General features: G+C 36.6%; 1 protein-coding gene across 1 annotated transcript; it reads right to left on the bottom strand.

Annotated features, from left to right (window-relative positions):
* Positions 1–708: 708 nt before the first annotated feature.
* LOC127803638 (uncharacterized) lies at positions 709–14,136 on the bottom strand. Its single transcript, XM_052340036.1, has 7 exons — positions 13,885–14,136; positions 13,560–13,703; positions 11,092–11,190; positions 4,940–5,016; positions 4,708–4,816; positions 4,253–4,581; positions 709–941 (listed from the first exon to the last, which is right to left on the bottom strand). Exons 1-7 carry the CDS (start codon positions 13,952–13,954, stop codon positions 849–851), a joined length of 921 nt encoding a protein of 306 aa, XP_052195996.1. The 5' UTR covers positions 13,955–14,136; the 3' UTR covers positions 709–848.
* Between the last annotated feature and the right edge of the window lie 11,306 nt (positions 14,137–25,442).

Below are 25,442 nucleotides of genomic sequence, written 5' to 3'. Positions count from 1 at the left end.
TCTATTGTATTGACTCAACTGTGGTTGATAAATCTCACCTTGTATCATTTTCAAATTTTATACTGTTGTTTCCACGTCCATCTATAATAATAAATCAGCCACCTAACAGGATCAATCAGTGGTTCTTAATAAATTAAAAGACATCTTTCAAAGGGCATAATCAGCAGTCACTATTGCATTCTTTCAACATACTCCCAACCAAGATTAACAAAACAAAAGGGGGGTGGGGGGAAGAAGTAATTTGGGCATTCAATATTTCTAATTTTTTGCAGTATCCTCTAAAATTGTACATCCAAAAATTAGAATTAATTATCATTTGAAAGATCATGCAAACCTGGCAACATATGGAAGCTAAATACACGAACTCCATTACCAACCAGCAAATGGAAGAAATGAATATTTTCCGTAATGGATGCCAAATAATTTCTAGTAAGGGGAAGAGAAGAAGATATTCTTCAATGTGCAGAGGCAGGAGAATCCAGTCACCAAAACTGAGTACCACTGCTTTATTTATGGACACCATATATGACAAAAATGGATCTTTATGGTTATGTCTGTATGACAAGAAAATTAGTCAAAAAGGACTCACATTTCCAAACTTTCACAAAAAGGCTACACTAGTATGGAAAGAGGTAATGAATATTTAAACTTGGATGTCGTGGATCAGTTACCACATTCTCCTACACTAGTACGGAAAGAGGTAATGAATATTTAAACTTGGATGTCATGGATCAGTTACCACATTCTCCTATAGGAATTACTTGAAACTTCCAGGTATCATATTACTCTCCTTCCAACAATTATAAGTGATCAAAATTACAGCAACTTTTAAGGCTATAATCTACTACTCAGTAATATATAGAGAGGGTACGATGATGTTGGAGCGATGAACACTGAACGCCAACAGACCATAGCCAAAGATCTAATTCAATGCTCAGCACCTGTAAAAAACATAAAACAGACTTAATATTATCACCTGATGTTAAGGTAAGGAGTGAAAAGACTGATTTTTTATTACTAAAACATGTAATAATCAATACGAATTTAAGAAGAACAAGAAGGAGAAGAGAAATAAAAGGCAGAGACCATGTAACTGGGGAGTCAAAATGGAATGAAGGATTAAATAAGAGGTTAACAAAACATAACAGGATAATTACATGGAAGAGGCCAAATACATTCATATAAATTGATTTCTTCCCAAATTCAGCAGCAAAAAATCGAATTGCTAAGAGCACTAGATCATGACCAAATAATGATTTAACATGGTTTAATTGTGTTCCATCTGTGCATGTGAGTGTTAAATATATTTACTTTAGTAGCATGTCTAGTAGACATTTTCTTTGGCATTGTAAATCATTAAGCCTCAACTTACATGAGTGATCAATGCCAAAAGAGCAAATTCATTTGCTGCCCACACATACAAGAATAAAATCCACAGTATGTTGATAAGTATCCAACACATTAAAACTTTAAAGGTCTATTTGATTTTCCTATCAGTTCTTATGTGTTTGTTTTCAGTGTGCATTTTCAGATTCTTGTACTCAATTTCCATTTTCGATTAGAAAATCGGAAACTGAATCAGTCATTTGATTTTTTCAGTCATTTGTTAAAAATTTACAAATAAAAATATAAACATCAACAGAAAGCCACAAGGACTTTCAAAGACATTTTCAAACCACAAGGCTCTCCTTGGAAAAATTGAGTGCAATTTACCCTTAATTTTTTAATATCATTATAGTATTAGTATAATATGTTAATTAATACTAATTAATAATTGTATTATTGAATATATATTTGATAAACAAAAATAGAAGTATCAATAATTATACTATTTTATGTAAAATAATATTATTATTTTATTATAATATATTACAAATATAATTATAAAGTATTTGAATCTGCTGGCAAATGGAAATGACATTAAGAATCAAAACCAACATGGAAACACCTTTTAGGCATTCCTATCTTGGTTCAAAATTTTCAACTCATGTCAACTTTTTGTGAACACCTCCTTCCCAAACCCTGTGCTGGTTTGTTTTTTCAATAAAATGAAAACGGCAACAAAATCTATAACAAAATCAAACAGGGTCTAACTAGGCATTTTTGCAAATTTCTTATAGATGAATGTTCTGGGGGAAACAAATATCTTTTTTTTTTTTTTTTTTTTTGGCGGGGGGGGGGGGGGGGGGGGGGGGGGGGGGGGGGGGGGGGGGAGGGGGCACAATTTATTGTACAAAAAAACATTTTCTGACAAGTATGTTGCACTCTGAAGTAACTAGTTTCTTCCAGAGTTTTCCAGCTGTAAAATCAAGGTTCATATAATAACATGTTCCAGAAAATAAAACAAAAAATATTTCAATTATGTCCCGCCTTAAATTTTCATAATGCCTACACTTTTTCCAGTATGTTCCGGCCATTAAGGGCTTGTTCTCTTTGTTGTTTTCGGGCCGTTTTCTGTTTTCGATTTTTCAAAACACCCAAAACGCGTTTACTTACCCATTCTCAAAAATGCATTTTTCAAAACACAAAAAAAATTTACACACAAAACTCAAAACAGCAAAATCGCGTTTTGGCCGTTTTCAGTGAAAACCAGCGAAAAATTCCAAAACACGGAAAACGCCTCTCGGTCCTCTTCTCTTCTAGCTCTCTTTTCTCTTCTCCTTCTCTTCAAGCTCGGCCTCTTCTCTTCCAGCTCTCATCTCCCTTCGCTTTCTCTTCAAGCTCGGTCGCCACTGCCATCACTGCCATCCACGCCCGCCACCGCCACACCCAGATCCATCGTCCATGCCCGCCATCGCCACCGCCACGCCCAGATCCGCCGTCCACACCATCGCCCTCTGCCATTTCTTCATTCCGCCACCACCTCTGCCTTTTCTTCCTTCCGCAACCGCCTCTACCATTTCTTCCTTCCTTCACCGCCTCATCCAGATCCATCATCCACGCCAGCCACCGCCACGCCCAGATCCGCCGTCCACGCCCGCCACAGCCACCGCCCTTTGCCATTTCTTCCTTCCCTCATCGCCTCTGCCATTTCTTCCTTCATTCACTGCCTCACACGACCTCTGCCATTCTTCCTTCCTTAACTTTTATGATTTATAATTTTTTTTAATATTTATGTTGTGATAATCTAAATCTGTAGATAATTTCAATTTGTTGATAAAAGAAATTTATTATGAAATGAATAGTTGAGTCAAATTAAAAATAATTTTAGGAAGTATTTTGTAATTTTAATACATTATATATGATTAAATTATTAGTTATCTCTAATATTATATTTTAAATTTTTTAAATTAAATTTATAACTTATTAATAAATATTTATAATTTACTTTGAATCAATTTTTTTAAATAAAATATCATAAAATAACATTTTACAAAATTTTAAAGTAAACGCGTTTTTCAGTTTTCTATTTTGAGAAATAATTTTCAGAATGATAAAAAGAACGCGTTTTTAAAATTTTCAAAACAGACACTCAAAACACAAAACTGAAAATGAATTCAAAACTCAAAACTAAAAATTGAAACACAAAGAGAACACCACCTAAGATTTTCAAATTTTAGATGTAAATCAAAAGATATACTATACAAGAGTGAGTACCCATAATCTGAATGGATGCATTTATGACCATCTTATTCACATTGTGGAACTCACACGAGTGAGAATAAGGAAATGGGTGTATGCCCAAAATGTTCTGAATATTGAACATAAAAAACTATATACAAGAGTGAGTACCCATAATCTGAATGGATGCATTTATGACCATCTTATTCACATTGTGGAACTCACACGAGTGAGAATAAGGAAATGGGTGTATGCCCAAAATGCTCTGAATATTGAACATAAAAAACCAAACTAGCCAGGCAAAGAGAAAGGAGCTAAAGAGACTGTATGTATGTAGAAATTCTTCTTGTGGTTTTCGAGCAAAAGGTCAGTTATTCCAAAACATATAACAGAGGAAAAGAAGAAACTTTATGTTCTGAAGCAAATGCAGCTGGAAGTTTGATCGAAGAAATCACATGCTCCTAAAATGTATGATAGCATTTATAAAAGATTTTCAGCTAAGATCCAGTCAGATCAGATGTGCCAACACAAGACTCGGGAAAAGTATTTTTATCTTTCTGAATAACAAAAAAAAAACACTTAAATCAGAAGAACAACAAAACCTCAAGAACAATGAAGTAGCAGTTCTGTCAAGAATGGAAAGTGCCTGGTGTGAATAAAGAAATCAAATCAAAGTATGAAGAAAACAAACCTGTTTTCCAGAATTTTTCCGTATCAAATCCCTTAATTTCTCCACAGCATACACCGAGCAGGCCCGTAGTTCCACTTCCTCCTCAGTGCCTGAACCAATTTCACTATTTCCCTCAATTTTGCCAGCTAGGTCTGAACTATATCTCAAGACTCCAAGTTGCCGAAGAACCGCCGGAACGATGTAGTCAGCAAATATTGTAATTGCACCTATGTCATTAAACTCCCCATATCCTTTTCCCTTGAATGCACCCCATAAATCTGACACAAATATTTGAGCTCTTTTATACAAAAACACTTGATGACCCTTGTAGACTGAGTGGTCACGGAAACCTACAGTATGTGATACATTTAGAGTTCATTAAAACCATCTACACAATTTTTTTGACAACACATAAAACCAATTTTAAAGAAATTCTGTTTTAAACAGAAATTTAAAGTCAATATAATTAAAGATACCAGGAAAGTGACTTGTGACGAGCTCCACAAGCTTTACTGCTGATTTTCCGCACAACTTTACAAGATTGGAGGCTTTGCCCTCAAAGTTTCTCTCCAGTTCAAGTCCAACCTGACCCACTTGCAGCATTAAATTACATAAACAACCATTTGATGGATAACCAGCAAGTTCTGTACTACACAATGTAAGATAGGAAAAGACAGAAGATTGATATAAAAAACATGGGAACTGTACCTCATGCAGTAGGCGGATCCTTTCATCCTCCAGAGGAAGTGACCTTGGCCATTTCAATAATTTCCTTAATTCAAAACCTAAAAACAACCATGATATTATCAGTATATAATAAAAGGGAACTTGTTGAGAACGACCTGATTACGGGTAATGTATAATGATGTCAGATCCGAAATATGACAATGAGAATTCTCTCCAATTAAGAGAGAAACTCGCAGAAATTGAGAGGGAAAATAGAGTCGAGAATTGGGAGGGAAAAGTTAGAGAGTAAGCGAGAGAACGAAAGAGAGTCTTGAGAGGGAAAATAGACTGATTCAATTATCAAAAGTTATTACAATTGAGCTGAAGCAGGGTAGTTATACTGCTCAGGCTTCAGTTGGGAATAGGTGCCAAAACGGTTGCCCAAGTCCCTTCTAGAATCAGCAACTTGCCTACCCACTTGTAGACAGTTAGCTTTGCTAGCACATGCTGCCAGCAAGCTAAATCCTCTCCTAATCAAAAGAAATAGCTAATGACTATAGCTACTAATTATTACAATGTATTCAATGTAACGCATAGCAGCTAGCAGCTAGGTACGTGACATCTTCTCCCCCCTTCAAACATTTCTTGTCCTCAAGAAATGTGCAATAGGCTGGCTACATTTGGAAACTACTTCAGTAAATCCGGAGGTACTCCCAGGGGTGTTGTCTGAATGTAGGGAGGACCATTTAACCAACACCTGGATAAGAGGTGCCCCCTGCTTGTAGATGACACGCCTGTCCAGGATAGCCATAGGAACCGTTGGCTCTGCTTCTTCACAAAGACCAGACAGAAGGGAATGATTGATTACTTGTAACCCAACACTCTTCTTGAGAAGAGAGATATGGAATACTGGGTGCATTTGAGCCCCCTCCGATAGTTGTAGGCAGTAGGCCATTGGCCCTACCTTTGCAAGCATTGTAAAGGGACCATAGAATTTGGGGGTCAATTTGGATACCAATTGGCAGGAGAGAGCTTTGAGGTGTTGATGGCTAAACTTCAAGTACACCTACTCCCCTTTTGAAAACTCCCTCTCGCTTCTTCTTCTATCCAACATCTGCTTCATCTTGTTTTGGGCCTTGGTCAGTTCTATCTTTAGTAGCCTCAGGATTTCCTATCTTTGTTGCATATAGGCTCCTACTGCCGCCACTGTTGTTGGCATTTCCACCGCTCGCAATAATGTTGGCTTGTAGCTATATAGGGCCTCAAAAGGAGTCATGTTAATGGAGTTGTGGTGGCATAAATTGTACCACCATTGGGCCACAGCTAACCATTTGTGCCACCCTTTTTTGTCTTAGAAAACCGAGGCACCTTAGATAAGACTCGACGCACTGGTTCACCCTTTCAGATTGCCCATCCATTTGAGGATGACAAGTAGTTGACATGTGTAACTTAGTGCCTAAAGATTTCATTAGTTCCCTCCAAAACAAGCTGGTGAAGATCTTACCCTTGTCGAAGACAATGGACTGTGGAACTCCATGTAACTTTACCACGTTGTCCAAAAATGCCCTTACAACATCTTGGGCTGTGAAATGGTGGGATAAACCAAGAAAATGACTAAATTTGGTAAATCTGTCGACCACCACTAAAATGCAGTCATTTCCTTCTGATTTTGGTAGGCCTTCAATGAAGTCCATGGTCACATTGGTCCAAGCCTTTTCGGGGATGGCCAAAGGGTGGAGCAACCCTGGTTGGGGCACTGTTTCGTGTTTGCACCTCCTGCAAGTATCACAATTCATCACATACTCCATCACAAACTTCTTAAGCTGTGGCCAATTGAAAATTTGCTTAACTCTTCTGTAGGTATTCTGAATTCCCGAATGCCCCCCAAGTGGGAAGCTATGTAGGGACTGTAATATCGGGTTCTTTAGGGCTTCACTCTCCCCAATCATCAATCTACCCTTGTATCTAATTAACCCATTGGACAGCATATAGTCAGGTCTGCAGTTCCCATTTATACTTAGCTGCTCTAAAAGCTCTCTTGCCCACGTGCCATGGTTATAACTATCAATTACTCCCTGTAACCAATCAGGCACCATTGAGGTTACAACAACTAGCACCCCTCCTTCTTACCAGCGAGATAAAGCATTTGCTGCCACATTCTCCTTTCCTCTTCTAAACTGAATGACATAGTCCATCCAAATTAACTTTGCCATTCCTTTCTTCTGTAAGTGGGAATGCAACTTCTGTTTTTTAAGAGAAACTTGAGGCTTTCATGGTCCGTTTTGATAATGAACCTGCCCCCCTCCAAGTAATGCCGCCACTTATCCACTGCCATTAGCACTACTAGCAGTTCCTTGTCATAATATATGTTGAGCCCTTGATGTCTGGGGCTCAAAGCTTGACCAAGGAAGGCTATAGATCTGCCTTCTTGAGATAGGACTACTCTTATTCCCACCCCACTTGCATCCATTTCCAATGTAAAAGGCTTGTTGAAGTCAAGCATTCCCAGCACTGATACCTCACTCATAGCCTTCTTGAGTAGTTAAAATGCTTCATCCGCCCTCTCATCCCACCGAAACCCTTCCTTCTTCAACTATTTTGTTAAGGGCTCGTTGATCTGACCATAATTCCTTACAAACTTTCTATAATATCCTATAAGCCCCAAGAATCCCCTCAATGATCTAATATTAGTGGGCTTGGACCAGGCTGTTATGGCCTCAATTTTGTTGGGATTAATACCTACACCCTCCTTAGATATAATGTGCCCCAAGTATTGAATCTGAGTTTGTGCAAAAGCACACTTGGACCTTTTGAGGTACAACTAGTTGAATCGCAAGACCTTAAAAGTAGTCCTAAGGTGCTCTAGGTAAAGGTTAAAGGTAGAAGTGTATATTAGGATATCATCAAAAAATACTAGCACAAATTTTTGGAGATAGGGTTTAAATATTTGGTTCATAAGGGCTTGAAAAGTGGATGGGGCGTTGGTAAGGTCAAATGGCATAACAATGAACTCGTAGTGGCCATGATAGGTTCTAAAAGCGATTTTGGCAATGTCTGTTGGGTCCATTCTTATTTGATGGTACCCGGACCTTAGGTCTAATTTGGAGAAAATAGAGGCATCTTTGAGTTCATCAAGTAAGTCTTAAATAATGGGTATGGGAAATTTATCTTTGATGGTGATGGCGTTTAGTTGTCCATAATCAATACAAAAACGTCATGTCCCATCTTTCTTCTTGACCAAGAGGACAGGGGATGCAAAAGGGCCACGGCTAGATCTTATGATAGATTGGGACAACATGTCTTTCAACAATATTTCAATTTCTGTATTCAGTTTTGGGGGATATCTGTAAGACCTGATATTAACAGGTTCATCTTGAGGTACAAGGGGTATAGAATGGTTTAGGGATCTTTGAGGGGGCAAAGACTTAGGCTCTACAAATAAGTCTTGATATTTAGTCAGTAATAACTCAAGTAAGGCCAACTCAGTTACCTACCATTGGCTGTGAGACTGCTGATGACTGAATTCTAAGCTATCTTCCTCCGGTTCCTCATAGGTCACTCCTTCCTCCCTAGCCTCAATGGCAAAGAGATGAGCCACTTGAGACATTTTCTTCAGGAACAATTGGTGCAACCTCTTTCCTCTTATCAGTTTGCATGTTACCGTCTCCAAATTGCCTTGGAGAACTACCCTTCTTCCTTCCTTCTCCAATGATACCTCCATCTTGTTAAAATCAAAACTGATTGGGCTTACTCCCTTCATCCAATCTACCCCAAGTACTATATGGCGGCCACCCAATTTCAATAACCTCAGATCAGCCTCAAATAATTCACCCTACATCTCCCAGCAAAACCCTAAGCAAGAGGACTTGCTTATCACCTTTTCTCCATTGGCCATCGTAATTGACAATGGTTGTGTGTTGGCTAGAGGATACTTCATCCTCTTGGTTGCACCCTCGTCAATGAAGCTATGGGTACTCCCACTATCGATCAACACCATCAGGATCCCCTCTTGTGCCCGACCCTCTATCTTGATTATCTCGCTACTAGCCACTCCTTTGATAGCATGCAGTGAGATTGCCCCGTTGTTCTCCTCGTGCACATCAGCTATGACTACCATATCCTCTTCTTCTTCTTCTTCTTCTTCTTCCAACAACAATAGTTGCTTCTTACACTGGTGTCCCGGTGCATACTTGTCTCCACATTTGAAACACAACCCTGCCAATCTCCTCTGTTCCAACAATTTATCTCTATTTTGAAAATTTTGGGGAACTGGGGGTAATGCGAGATACTTTACTCCTAGTATGATCCTCGTGGGCTCTTTTCCCGTAAGCCTTCCCCCATATGGCATTGCTCCTCTATTATGTCCCTTCTGTTTCTTCAGCAATGCTTCGAATGTCATCTCTTGTAATGAGACCCCTTCTGCTGCCTCTTACACTATCCTTGGTCGGAGTACCAGCACCGCCGTCCTCACTTCATCATTTAGTCCCCCTATGAAGCTTGACACGAAATACTCTTCGGTCAAGTAGGGGTTCCTGTTCAGCATTAGGAACTTAAGCTCCTCAAACTTCGCCTACTATTCCAACACCGTTCCCTCCTGCCTCAAACGGTTGAATTCCTACACCACATCCCATCTGCCTCGCTCACCAAATCTTTCACACAGCCCTTGTGAAAAATCTTCCCAGTTATAATTTTCCCTAACCTTGGACCAACCCTAGAACTACACATCCCTTGTATCATGGAGGTAGGCCGAGGCTAGTGACAACCTTTGCCTCTCGGCCACCTAATGAATCTCAAATAACTTCTCGCACCTTTGAACCCACCAGCTAGGTTTGGTTCCCTCAAACACAGGCAATTCCAGCTTGGGAACTAGAAATCCGGGCTGATATGAATGATTCGGTACCACTCGCCTCCTTTCCGTCACAAATTTTCCTTCCATGGCCAAATCTCCTTCCAACCCCGATGATCAAACACGATGGTTACAAGTACCAATTCCAGGAAGAATTGGCTTCAATCTCTCTCTCAATGAAAATCAGGCGAAAATTTCACTTGCCCGAGAACATCAACATAAATTGTTGCAGTTGATCGCACAACATATTTCCTTGCTCCCTCACCTCTTCCCTGATCTGCAAGCGCATGTCTCCTCGAAGTCATTCAGCCAACGTATCCAACTTCTGATCTACCGCCACCCCAACCTTCTCCTCTATCGTATCCACCCAACCTTGGACCTCCGCCACTGAGGCGAAAACTTACTGCAATTGCATCTCCATTTGCCTCATCCTCATTCCGTCAGCCATTGCTAACTCGGGCCCGAGACTTGCTCTAATAATACCAAGATGTCAGATCCGAAATCTGACAGTGAGAATTCTCTCCAATTAAGAGAGAAACTTGTGGAAATTGAGAGGGAAAATAGAGTCGAGAATTGGGAGGGAAAAGTTAGAGAGAAAGAGAGAGAACGAAAGAGAGTTTTGAGAGGGAAAATAGACTGATTCAATTATCAAGTCATTACAATTGAGCTGAAGCAAGGTAGTTATACTGCTCAGCTGAGAATAGGTGCCAAAACGGTTGCCCAAGTCCCTTCTAGAATCAGCAATTTGCCTACCCACTTGTAGACAGTTAGCTTTGGCCAGCACATGCTGCCAGCAAGCTAAATCCTCTCCTAATCAAAAGAAATAGCCAACGACTATAACTACTAATTATTACAATGTATTCAATGTAACACTTAGCAGCTAGCAGCTAGGTACGTGACAAATGGTTGAATCAAATAATAAAATAATATTCAGATATTCACTAACATCATAAATGCAGATCCCTTCAGAACTGTTTGAGCAGGAAAGATACCCGTACAAGGAAGGTAGATTCAATAAATTGATTACTCAAATTTTAGCTGAGGACAAAATGTCAGCATGTATAGGCACAAGCTACATTTTTAAGCTAAGATGACTGACAAATCTATCCCCATGCCAAAAAGTAAATAAATAATGCAGCCACCTTCAATTTGATTCCTTAGACTCCAAAAATGTCTGAGAAATAGAGAACTTATTTCAACCCAATCTCTGTTTCCATATCTATATCAAATTATTTTGCTTATCAATTACCAAAAATAAGAAGAAAACAAGTTCCTACATGATTTACATGCAGAAACATCTCTAAATCAACAATGAGAGCTTGACAGTTAAAGGAGTATGCTAAGATACCAGTGTACTTTTGCAGACGATCAGCATCCAGAGCAGATTTGTCATTTTGAAGAGCTTCCCTGAGTCCCAAAGCCAAGTGGTCATAATTTAATTCCTTGTCTATGACAAGAAACAAATAGATACCAAAAAATGTTAGCGAGAGAAAAGTAGCAAAACAATTAGTATTAAACATATTATATATTTTTTATAGTATATATGTTTGTAGCTAGCCATCTTCATTATAACCATAATGTTTGCTGTAGCCATAGCACCACTCCCTCTTACTAATGCCGAGAGACATTATTTTCTCCCTTTTTTTTTCCCTAAGCACTTTAGAGGAGGTGGACCATATACAAAAGGGGATAGGAGACCAAAAGAGCACAGTACCATAATCAATACTTTAGTCATCAATAAAACACCCCCCCCCCCCCCCCCCCCCCAAAAAAAAAAAAAAGAATCCATCTTCAACTAAGAGAAAGGTAAAAAAGGACATAACCTTTTAAACCAAAAAAAAACTCTCTAAACCTTAAAAAGCTCTCCTATTTCTTTCAATCCATATACACCAAAAAAAGGCAAACTCTGCCTCCAAAAGAAGGAAGAATAGCATGTCAAGCAACCATCTAGATGAAAATGTCACACTTGGAAGGAACAATTGTATTCCATATATCTTATCACAAAGGAAATAAAGCTTTCTTTGTTATAGAGGGCATCATGGAAGGAACTATAAAGTTCCCCTACAATGGTCATAAAACCCAACTGTCCTCTCCCCTTGACCAGCCAAGGATAGTCATTGCACAAAGAATGAAAAGCCAACTTTTAATCAATTCTCCAATCACAAGACCAAGTCTAAAGCACATAAGTACGAGCAAGCAAATCAAAGACCGCATCTATATTTGGATGGGGAGGGAGGGGAGCTAGAAGCTTACCCTTGTTCAAGAGAAGAATTTGAAAAGGAAATAAAACCCTACCCCTCCCCTTCCATACATCATTTTTCCTTACACAACAATTTGGGGATAAGGAGAAGGAGAATGAATAGTAATCAATGTTATTAATTTTACTATTTTATAAAATCCAATATCATCCCTAATCCAAATAAAATCCTATAATTATTTATAATTTGGCATGAAACTTCTTGTGCAAAGACATTAAACTTCTAATAATAATAGTAATAATAAATTATCAAAAAAATAATAGTAATAATATATATATACTAATAAAATCCAAAATCAATCTAAATTTAAATTGCTCCCATTCAAACATTATCTTGTGGTCTCTAATGGACTAATATTTGTGTACAAAATATAAATAGCTGTTTTTGACTCTTGCACAGTATGTTAACTGCTTGCTAACAATTTTTTTTAATGCCAAATTTTTATATTTAAATTATGAAAAGATTAAATTCAATTTTTTGGGTCTTTTGACTCAGTCATATGCTACAATGTACCATATAATTTATTATGTATGCAAGGGGTATGATTATTATTTTGTTTTTATTACTTTACCATTCCATCCCCTTACCATTCCGTCCCCTTCCATTCTCTATCCATACAAAGTAAAGATATATAACAGTAAATTCCCATCTTCTCAAACAAGAGAAAAGTAACAACCTTTACGTTACTTCCTTTCTATCATGTACCCCTCTCCCAAACAAAAGGGATCTATCACCCAACCACTTGTCAGCCAAAAACCTAATTCTAGTGCAGTCCCAGACTTGGAAGCCGATAAAGCTAGAAAACTCCACCACACTTGGATAATAGCTCTCCAATCCCAACTCCATAATGAGAAGTGGTCTTATTCTTCTCCTTTCGAAATTGCTTCTTCCATTCACTGCTTTTCTTATTATCATTGTTAGAAGATCACAAAACATAGAGAGCCTTTGTTGACACATCAATTTTACTCCGATACACTGCAAATATCCACTGCGGGAGTCTGCACTTAGTCTTGTCCTGTGCCAATTGCTTCTGCCCATTCATTGCTTTTCTTATTATCATTGTTAGAAGATCACAAAACATAGAGAGCTGTTGTGACACATCAATTTTACTCAGATCAGATACACTGCAAACATCCACTGCAAGAGTCTGTACAAGAAGAATTATACTTTAATCAGATAATTGTTTCTGTTAGGCTCATCCTGTTGTCACTTCTGCATACCATTGTTGAAAGGGGAATATATCAACCCCCCCCCCCCCCCCCCAAATTCTTGCGGTAGGTATTCAGGTATTCATAGTAATGTCTCAAGAGCACCAAATACTGTCCGATAACCAACAAAAAACAGTAAAATTTGCCGGAAAAATAAATAGTAATAGTGCATGAATAACAACCATATAAGCACAACAGAAATCATAGTCATGTTATGGTAGACGACCGCTGTTAGAAGCAGCCATACAAGTAAGACATTTCCAAAACGAAAGGCACCAGAGCAAAAACGGAAACGACCAACAAAACAAACATACTTCAAAAATCAAATAACTCAAAAGGGGGGAACTTACCGGGCCAGAAACAGAAGTTCAAAGCATCCAAGACCAGCAAGTACTGAACAGTTAGCGGCCCGTCGTCAAAGTAGTGAATCCCCTCGAAATCCCACTCAATTTTCGGAATCGAGTCTTTTATAGACTCCACAACTTTCTCGATTCCTGCATTTGTAACACTGTCCAGCTAATCAACCACGTTAAGACCACACTCTTCTCTCCGCCCGGGAATGCAGAGATTATCATACCAACGTTGCTCGAACTAGTGTCGTCGAAAGCGAAAATAGCATACGGCGAGGAATGCAAAATCAAATTAGTTAAAAAAACGAGGAACGCGAGGGAGAACCTGAGAAGTCGACTGTGACGTGAGAGGAGTGTGTGGCGACCCAAGCAGAGCTTGCCCTAACCTCGTCCATGGCGTTGGCGGCCTTGGAAACCAGTCCTCCTTGTGAATTCCTGTAATGTGAGTAGCTACGTGCGTATAAATAGGGGTTGGAATCGAACCCTAGAATCACGTTTGGAGAACCATGTCATGTGGTTGGTTAGGCTTCGGGCGTGGGAATTGGGAGCCACAGCCAGTGGTTTTTCGAAGTTTCCCGCTTTTGTTTGTTTCTTTCTTCGCTTGGGGGCTCGTTCAGGTTTGACCGGTCAACCACGTGAGAACCCAAAGCCCAACGAGGATTGAATTTTTGGATTGGAGCGGCTGCGGCTATTGCTGCTGTGCTGGATTCCGTAGGCCCGGTGAGAACCTTCAGGTCAGCCTTTTACTTTACTTTTTTGGTTTGTAAAATCGTGTGAACGGAATGAATGCAGACGTTTGTTCCACTTTATTTGGTTCCAAACCATGTGGATAAATATATAAATGGAAAATAGTATTCTAAATGCTCACAACACAGGCCCCGCCCATGCATCGACCCGAATCAACGCACTTTATAAGATTCAAACACCCTCCTGGGTTGCCCCCATGGAGACGACGGAGTATCTGAATTTTTAGGTTTGAATTTATTTTTTATGTAATTATTATAAATTAAAATTAAATTTATATTTTTTATCAAAACTAATGAGATCGAGCGATAAAACCCTACAAGAAAAGACATCTCAAGACACTCTCTACTTCTACAACTAATTCTTTTATTAGATATGTGTTATTTGAATATTTTTAAATTATATTTTTAATTAATATAAATATATAATATACTAATATAAAAATATCATATTAATTATTACTCTTAAGTGTCTAAACAACACTTTCATTCTTTTAAATTGAAGAAAATAAATGCAAAGGGAAAGAAACATAAGTAGAAGAGAAGGATATATATGAAATAATACAATGCCCCTCTCTCATTTTTTTAAGTTTTTATCTTCTCTAAGATATAAAAGAGAGGAAAGAAATGAAGATAAATGTAACTCTCTTTTCTTATCCTTATTCTCTTCCCTTTTATTTCTTTCTCTTTGCTTTCCTCTCTTTTATAAGCATTTCTTTCCCTCCCCCTCAAAACTCCTAGTCATAAGCTAAACAAACACCTTTTTTTCATATATATTATAAAATCTGTTAATCAAAATAAAAATAAAAAATTATTAGTAAACTATATTAATACTTTAAAATACTTTTTCTATATCTTTTAAAATACTTTTGAAGGGTATAGCGTACAAAATTAAAATAAATTATATTAATAATATTTAAACTTATAACATTTAACAACTAAACAATGTTACCACTATATAAAATATCAAAATTTTGTTTAAAACTTTGTCTGAAAAATTAAAAAATAAATTGCAACTATCAAACGCTACTTGATAAACGTTCATTTGAATTTTTTTTATTTACACGTGATACAACTCAGTTCTTTAATAAATATAAAATATATTCCAATTAATTAATGACATTAATTTATTTACAATCAATAGAATATAACCAATAAATTCTCAATATAAATCATAAATAAAAAATTATAAATAATCAATTTATTTAATATATATATATATATGATCAATTAACAATTAATAATTATTTATCTATAACTCGAAATTTGGTAATGGGATATTTTAACTCTTTGTTTGAACTATTGAGTATATATGGATCAAGATCAACAGGGTCATGAAACATATTATGAACAAAATTTATAAAGTTTTTTATGTAAATTAAATGAATTATAAGTATTCAATAAATATTTATTATTTAACAAATAACAAATATATATATATATATATTACTCACTATATACAAGTAAAATAATTCAGCTATAAAAATGAGATATAATAATATCCGTGTCTAAAGACATGGTGTAAATTATAAATATTGAACAAAAAATGAAAATTAAAATTATTATATACTTATACACATACACATGCCACTGATTTATAATTTAAATTTAATTTATTATTAAAATTAATACACATACACATGATACTGATTTATAATTTAAATTTAATTTGTTATTAAAATTGATATATAAACATGTGACACTGATTTACAATTTAAATTTAATTTATTATTAAATTTAATATAAAAAAATTCTCAATTAAAACTAAAGCTATAATAAATTAATATAAATATATATGAATGAGTGAGATGAATTGTATAATTATATAGTTTCATTCTTTGACTAATATAATTATAATTGCCATTTAATATCTCTAACCAAGGTACTTAATTAAGTATTTTTCATTCATTTTAATTGAATTAGATCAAATGGCCCCTATCTAAATTTTTAATTTTTAATTTCATTTTAATGTTTAGTGAGACACAAATATTATAAATTATTACTAATTTTAAATATAATTATTATGAATTCATATTTATTATTTTATATTATTATGTGTATCATATATAAATTATGTGTTGAGCTATGCCAAGCCCAAGCGAGTTGGGCCGCCCAAGCAGTGGCAAGCTCTATGTTGGGCCAAGCTTTGCTTTGGTATAAAATATTAAATTTTACATACAAATCTAAAAATATTGAATGTTGGGCAGGCTCTAATTTGGTCATAACTCATTCTCTTTCCTTCAAATACATATAAATCTAAAGAATGTAGCACGACACATAATGCCTTTAGAGTATAGAATGCCAAAATACATACAAAATGCTATAGAAAATACATATAAAATGATTACACACAAAAATGACTACAAAATACACACATACATATATACACAATCACACGCACATATACATACACACAAAAATAACATGTGCCTTCAAGTGGAGGCGAAAAAAATATACACATTATACAGTTGTATACATACACATACATATAAGCGGAGGCGATGGAGCTGGAAGCGGCGAGGAGGCGACAATGGAAAGCTTCAGGTGGGCCAATCGCGATAAGGGGAAAGATGGAGGGGCGACGATGGACAGTGGGATGACACGAGGGTTGGCTACGGCTTGAGTGGATGGGTGGGAGGGAGAGAAAGAGACAGTGAGTGAGGGAGCGAGGGTGAGCAGGAGAGAGAGACAGTGAGGAAGAGAGCGCCAGGAAGGGAGAGAGAGAAGGGGAATGATTGGGCGGGAAATGAGTAAGGGAGACGGGTGGGTGGGAGAAAAAGAGAAAGAAAATGGGACAGGAAGAGATAGATATGAAATAAGAAAGAGTTGCAGAGGGAGAGAGAGATGAAGTGATTGGGCAGAAAAAAAATTAATTTAAAACATTGAATCTCAGTTATTGAAATGTGAATATTTTCAAAAATCCTTGTGTTTTATTATACAGTTATAAATATATATTTTCTTTTCCGAACCACACAAGTGAGATGAAACATTTTTTTTTTGGATTACGCCCATTATTGGAGTCCTCAACCACCCTATCTCTAAAATTACATTGAGGAGGTAAATCGCGGGATATGCCCAAGTGACCAAGGTGATAGACCTTGGCACCACTGATGCCACTCCCAAGATCCTCCCCAAAAGAAAGTATTATATTTCTCCCAACAATCGAATCCACACTGGGAGTCTAGACAAGCTTTCAGCCTACCCTAAAGGTATACTGATATGAAACACTTTATTCATTCTCATTATTTCCTACCTCAAATTTATTTCCTTTTTCGTTATAATACATATTTTCCAATCACCTCATTACCTTCACTCAAAATGTATTATAGGATAAATTGCTGTTGAATTCTACGTGATTTTGGTATTTATATAGTTTAAAAAAAAATAAAAGATTGGTTTATAATAGTTTTGAATATTCAAGATGGTATTTTTTGTTTGAACACTCCTTTTGCCACAAATGATGTTAATGAAATTATAATTAAAATTAGGCCAGTTAAATCTAAATTAATTAAATTTAGTCAAAAATAGTATTAAAACATAAAAAAATGCCCGATTTATGATCGCTAATGATTGAAAACATAAAAAAACCCATTGTATATCGTAATACTATAATTTGAAAATAGAGAATAAGAAAAAAAAAAGATAAAGAAGAATAAAAATAATAAGAAGAATTCACCATTATATATTGTAGGGTTAATTACACCAATAATAACTCAACTTTGCATTCTATTATTGTTTGGTCATTGAACTTTGAAATGTTACCTGTTAATCACTAATATTTCAAAACGGTTACTGTTTAGTCACTGAACTTTGAAATGTTACCTGTTAGTCACTGATATTTCAAAATTATTACTACTTAGTTATTGAATTTTAAAATGGTACTTATTAGTCACTGATATTTCAAAATTGTTATACTGAACTTTAAAATATTACCTGCTAGTTATTGATATTTCAAAATCATTTTTCACCCGTCACTTGATAATTACTAAACTTTAAGTTCATGAGTGACGAATGAAAAACAGTTTTGAAATATTAGTGATTAACATGTAATATTTTAAAGTCCAGTGTAACAGTTTTGAAATATCAGTGACTAATAGGTAACATTTTAAAGTTTAGTAACTAAGTAGTAATAATTTTGAAATATTAGTGACTAACAAGTAACATTTCAAAGTTCAGTGACGAAACAATAACTATTTTGAAATATCAGTTACTAACGGGTAACATTTCAAAATTTAGTGACCAAACGATAATAGAATGTAAAGTTGAGTTATTATTGATGTGATTAACCCTATATTGTACAGAGGCCAATAAGAAAAGTAAATTTATCATCACTTATTACTTAAAAGGTGAAGCTTGCTATTGCGACATCTATTAATAAATAAAATAGAAAAAAATCAAGTGCCTATTATATAATAAACTACTTAAAATGTTGAAATTTTATATGTTTGGCAAATAAAATGTGGAATAACGAAATCATGTAAAGAGACAAAAAATAGGGATGAAAATGGTATCTTTTTAGCATATTTTAAGCTAAGACTATGACAGGAAAAGAAAAAACAAATTCCTTTCAACAAAATTAAGATTATTAAAGTCCCAATCCCCATCAAATCACCAGCGGTGGTAGATTATTCTTCTTCCTTCTTATTTTGCTTATTCTTCTCTTTGGTTTCATAATTGAAATCAGTTGGCAATAGATTATTTATTGTTTTAACTCATTGTTGGTGAAGGTTTATTAAGTGATTGGAAACCCTTTGGGCTTTGCTAGCAAAAGGGTTCAAGTATTTGGGAACTCCTCATTGATATTTTTATTTATTTTAAAGTTTGAACTAAATTTGATCAATTAGAGTTTAATTAACTTAAAAATTATAGTTTATTAATGATGTTTGTATTGAAATGGGTGGTAAAGAAAAAAAAAACATAAACCACAAAAATTAATTATTATTTTTTGCTTTTTTGTACTTTCAGCAGAGTGAGAAAGGATGGAGACAAATTTTTAATTTTTTAAAAAACAAGCAATCATTTATTAACAATTGCAATAAGTATTATAATTTGGAGATTAGAGTTTAAGATAAGTGTCACATGAGGATTATTTTAAAGGTATTGGGAGAAAAGAAGAATTATGTTTTATCTTTGACATTAGGTATAGCAGAGTATACAATGTACAATTATAATCCTATTCTAGGAAGGTAAATTTTTAATAATAGGAAACGGAATAATAATCAGAATATTTATAATGAGAAAACTAATTGACTATACATAAGGAAAGCACAAGAATAAAAATTGAGAAATTGTAATTTAGGAATCTCCTTTATCATGCCATCGCAAGATGAGCTCCTCGAAGAGAGTCCAATCTTATCTATAATGAATTGAATTCGAGCCCACGAAGTGGTTTGGTGAGAGCATCTTCCAACTAATCGACAGAAGAGACATGAGCTACATGAAGAACACCACTTTGAACTTGTCCACGTATGAAATGATAATCTAAAGCCACATGTTTTTATACATGAGTGAAAAATTAAATTGGAACACAAATTCATAGCACCAATATTATCACAATAGATCATTGGTTGCTGTGGAAGAGAAACACTAGGTTCACTAAGAAGATAGCAAATCCATCGAAGCTCAGCTGTAGATCGAGGTGGCAATAGAGTGATATTCATCCTTGATAGAGGAGCAAGCCATAGTTCACCGCTTCTTAGAGCTCCAATAAATAGGATTGCGACCGAGCTAGATAATATAGGCACTAGTGGAGGTGAAATAATATTTGTTATGTACTTACCCAATCTGCATCAAATAACGTATGGAGAGACAAAGAAGAGTGGCGATAGAGAACAACTCTATGATCTCACAGAGATAGCGTAACAATCACTTAACAACAATTCAGTGGTCGCTGGTGGATTGAGGCATAAATTGAGATAGCTTATTCACCGTATAAACAATATCGGGGCGTGTAAGTGACACATATTGGAGGCTGCTAACAATGGTATGATACTCATAAGGATCATGGAGCACCATGTTTGAGTGAAGGGTTTTATAGGATTAGAGGAGAGGGTGTAGCAACAAGCTTGGCATTTGTCATAATGTTCAAGTAAGAAGATCTTTTATGTATTAGCATTGAGACATAAATAGGCCTTGAGAATGGGGAACCACTTCAACCCCCTAGAAAGTAAGCTAATGGTCCAAGATCCTTGAGGGAGAAGCGACAAGCAAAGAATTGGATGAAATTTTGCATAACTCCATTGTTGTCACTGATAATAATAATATTATCAACATAAAGCAAAAGATAAATGATAAACTCACCATTGTTGAAGACAAACATATAAGTGTCTGCATGAGAGCTGGTAAAGTTATATGTGACAAGAAATTGGCCCAACTCATGATACCAAGCTTGAGGAGTCCGTTTAAAACCATAAATAACCTTGTGAAGTTTGCAAACATGAGGAGGATGGTCACAATCAATGAATGCTGTGATTGAGTCATATTTACATCATAAGAGAGAGTACCTGGAAAAAGGCATTGTTGACATCTAAGTTATTGAAGAGACCATCCACGATTGACAACAAAATTGAGAACGAGTCAAATAGTAGTGGGCTTGAAAACTGGACTGAAAGTGTTATGATAATTAACTCCAGGGCATTGTGGAAACTCATTTGCAACTATGCGAGCCTCGTACTTGTCAATAGATCCATCAAATAAATGCTTAGTACGAAAAATCTACTTGCAACCAATTAGATTCTATCTTAAGTTTGGTGGAACAAGTTCCCACGTCCTATTTCGAACAAGAGCATCATACTTGAAGCCACTTACGATCCTTGATGGCCTGGGTGACGACGGAGGTGGATTCAACCCCTTAGAGGCGGCAAGGGCAAGCTGAGCAATAATTGAGGGATGAGAGGTGAAAGAGAACAGGGTGGGGTCGATTGCGGAGGTATTTGACCCGGGGGCCTCGGAAAGGAGATGTGTAATGGAAATGGATGTGAGGGGAGAAGCTTGGGAGTCGCGACGCTGGGGTAAGATGTGGTCTTAGGAGGGACAAGGGAATGAGGTGGAAGTGGAAAAAGAGGGTTGGGGTTAGGGATAATGCTAGACGGACGAACGCGGCGACAAACGGGTAGACAAACCCGTTTAAATTACAAGTTAACCCTTCAGCCAAAATTACAAATTTAACCCTCAGCTCTCTCTCTCTGTTTTACTCTCACTCTCAGCTCCCACTCTCTCACTTTCACTCCCTCTCTCTCTCTCTCAAAACCGTCCTCACTCAAACCCACTCTATCCCTCCCCCATTCTTTGTCAGCTCTCACTCTCTGTTTTACTCTCTCTCTCAGCTCTCACTCTCTTTCACTTTCACTCCCTCTCTCTTTCTCAAAGCCACCCTCACTCAAACCCACTATATCCCTCCCTCATTCTTTTTCTCAAACCTGGTTCCAGTGTCTCCCCCCACCCTATCTTAAACCCACTATATCTGTCTTTCATTTTCTCTCTCAAACCCAGTTGTAGTGTCTCCCCCACCCCCACCCTGTCTCAAAACCACTATATCTCTCCCCCCTCCCAACACACTGCTCTTGCGTTGCCGTCGCCCAAAGATGGCCTCTCCGTCATCACCCGCTGTCAACCCCCCGCGTCGCTCGGACCGCCACCGTCAAGCCCCATCATGGCTGTAAAAACAACGTTTATATATAAATTTGTAAATATTTTAATTTTTTGCATATACATATATACATTTATATATATTTATATATTTTCTTTTTTTCCTACTGTTGTTTTTTTTTTTTTGCTTCTATTGTTTTTTTATGGTGATTTAGCTGTTGAAATAAAAATTAAAAAATATAATTTATTTTGAATTATGAAAGAACATAATTTATTTTAATTGTATATTTGATAATTAAGTAAAAAAGATTACTTGTGTTATTTTCGCTTATTTCATGTTCTGTTATAAATTTTTCTTTAATTTGAGGGTATTAATTAAATTATTTACTTATAAAATTATAATATTTGTGTAAAATAAGATTAATATTTTACTTAAATCAGTTTGGAGTAAAATTACTTGGTAAAATTGGAGTAGTGTAAAATAAGATTGGAGTAAAATTACAACTTGGTAAAATTACTTAAATCAATGTAAAATAAAATTAGAGTAAAATTAATATTTTTAAGATTATATTAGATATGTATTTTTATTATTTTATGATCAAATATAATAACAATTTTTTTCTTATTATTTTACAATTAGATATAACAACAACAATCTTAATAGTTGTCATTAAAAATGTTAATATTAATATATATGTAATAAAATCACACAAGTAATTAAATAATTTATTTTCTCATTTAAGACCATTTTAAATACCAACTTATTGCAACAGTGTCAATTATATTTTAAAATCATCTCTTATTTTGTATTAAAATTACATTTCTTAAATAAAAAAAAACATAACAGAAAGTGGGACGGGTGGGGGTGAGGCGGTGCGAGAGGTGATGTGGGGGGCGGGCGACGGTGGTTAATGGCCGGTGGGGGGGGTGACGGCGACTGCGATGGCGGGAGTGTTTGCGGTGTTGGCAGGGGAGACGGCTATGCGAGCAGGGGGCGACGACGGGCGGTGTTGGCGGGGGAGACGGCGATGGCGCCATCTTTGAGCGACAGCGGTGGCGGGGTTGATAGCGACGGAGGTGAGAGAGCGGCGTGGGGGGCGGACGCTGCACCTGTGGGGGTGGGTTTGAGAGAGTGAGGGTTTGAGGGGCGTTTTGAGAGAGAAAGAGTGGGGGAGAGACAGAGTTCGAGAGAGGATGGTTTTGGGAGAGAGAGAGTGGGTTTGTCACCGGGAGAGACGGCGGTGCAAGCAGCGGTGGCAGGGCTGACGGCGACGGAGGTGCGAGAGCGATGTGGGGGGCGGACGCTGCACTCGTAGGGGTGGGTTTGAGAGAGAATGGGTTTGAGGGGGGGTTTTGAGAGAGAAAGAGTAGGGGAGTGACATAGAGTTTGAGAGATGATGGTCTTGGGAGAGAGAGAGGGGGTTTGAAATTGGGCTTAAAAATGGGCGGGTAAATGTAAAATTAATTAAAAAAATATTTGGAACTGGTTTGTCTTCCCATTTGTCGTCGCGTTCGTCCGTCTAGCATTATCCCGGGGTTAGTGGGGGAAGAAATGGTTGGGAAAGGAGCCGCAAAGGATATGGAGAGATTTTGAACCGGCATAGGTGATAGAGAAAACTGTGCCATCACCAATCACGTCATCAGAAACGTAAAAAATAGTATGAATAGAGAGATTGCTCAAGTCGGTGTAACATGGTGCAAAGCGCCACTGTAAAAAAACCAACTGGAAATTAGACGTGTTGGCGGTTGCAAGGTTGGCCCATGCATGCCATGGTGCTTGAGGGCAAGATTGCCATTGTGAAATTTGACACGAGGTTGAAGGTGGTTCTAAAGTCGGATGAATCACAAGACATTGTGCAACAGTGTGACCTTGAACACGACACCGTTGACAGTGACCTAGGTAGGGCTGAGGCTAATGACCACCCTGGGTTGTGGGGTTGTTGGAGCCTGAGACAAGAACATTCAGCGATGGTGGGAAGGAGACGCCCATGGTGGGTGCTGACGTCGGTTGTCAAGATTTCCCGGATCCAAAATTAGTCGGATGTTGCAGAGACTGGAAGTGGGGAGGAATTGGAATGATGGAGGTGCAGCGAGAGTTCCTTGTTGATTAACTTCTCATGTAGTTCATCAAATGAAATCGGTGTCTCATAGCCATTAATAACATCAATGATAGGTTTGTAATCATCATTAAGGCCATCGAGGATTTTCTCAATGAGATCCTCATGATCCATAAGTTTGCCTAGGGCCGCAAGTTCGTCAGCACAGGTTTTAATAAACTGCATATGATCATAAATTGTTTGGGTACCCTTGGTGGTGTGCTTGATCTGTTCCTTGATCTACTTGATGTGCCCATGAGAAAGCCTGGCATAGGTGTTGGCAAGAACATCCCAAGCCTCGCAAGAGGTCTATGATTGAGAAATAAGAGGTATGAGAGATGGGTGTGAGGGAGCCAACAAAAGTGCCAAAGATCAGTTTATCTTGACGTAGCCATGTTTGGTACTCTGGAAGTGGGAGTAGTGGCATTGTTTGCAGTGATTGTGGCTGGAGGAGTGGGGTGAAAGCCATCGATGAACTTGTGGAGATCGTAACCAATTAGAAGTGTTTCCATCAGAAGTCTCCAAGAGAGATAGTCGGTGGAGGTGAGTTTGACAGAATTGTTGATGTTGATAACGGTAATGGGTTTGGTGGGTTCCTGTGTATTAGGGATTGTGAGTTAATTTTCATTTGCCATGGTTGGTGCTGCAGCTGTGATGAAGGCGTGAAGAAGAAGAAAAAGAGGAGAATAGGGTGTTAATAGTTCTAGGAATAAACACTGATACCATAACCATAAAGATATTGAGAGAGAAGAAGAATTATGGGTTGTCTTGTAACATTAGGTACAACTGAGTATATATAGTGTACAAGTGTAATCCTATTTTAGGAGGGTAAAATCTTAATAATAGGAAGCAGAATAATAATAATTAGAAAACTAGTAAAGAGGAAACTAATTGGCTATATATCAGGAAAGCACAAGAATAAAAAATGAGAAATCGTAATTTAAGAATTTTCTTTATCATAATTCTTCTAATTAAAGATGTGTAAAAAATAAAAATAAAAGTTTATTTGATGGTACATGATAATTTTAATTTATTTTTTAATTTGAATAAATAAATTTTTAAATGAAATGAGTCAATAGTAAATTTATTTCGCAAATTAATTTTAATTTAAATAATGTCATTTATATTTTAAATAAAATATAAATAAATATTAAAAAAATAATTTATGCCATTTTGCTGAACTGTGCGCCAAAATTTGCCGTAAAATACTCTAAACGGGGCCTACAAATACGAAATTAATTATGAAGAGTAATAATATTTGCATTTGCTTGATAAAAAATATGTTTGTATTTGGTGGCCGTGGGGTGAGAAAAAGAAAGAATAGCAGAAAGGGGAATAATCCGACTACAAATTAAAATACTATTAATATAAATAATTAAATTATTAAGAGAATGACGAAATGAGTTAAATGATAAAAATACTTTCATCTAATTTCTCATTATCATCTTTAAATGAAA

The sequence above is a fragment of the Diospyros lotus genome, chromosome 6, assembly GCF_014633365.1.
Source record: "Diospyros lotus cultivar Yz01 chromosome 6, ASM1463336v1, whole genome shotgun sequence".
In the NCBI taxonomy this organism is placed as follows: domain Eukaryota; kingdom Viridiplantae; phylum Streptophyta; class Magnoliopsida; order Ericales; family Ebenaceae; genus Diospyros; species Diospyros lotus.
The sequence above is the reverse complement of the archived record's forward strand: the minus strand, read 5'-3'. Positions and strand labels throughout refer to the sequence as shown.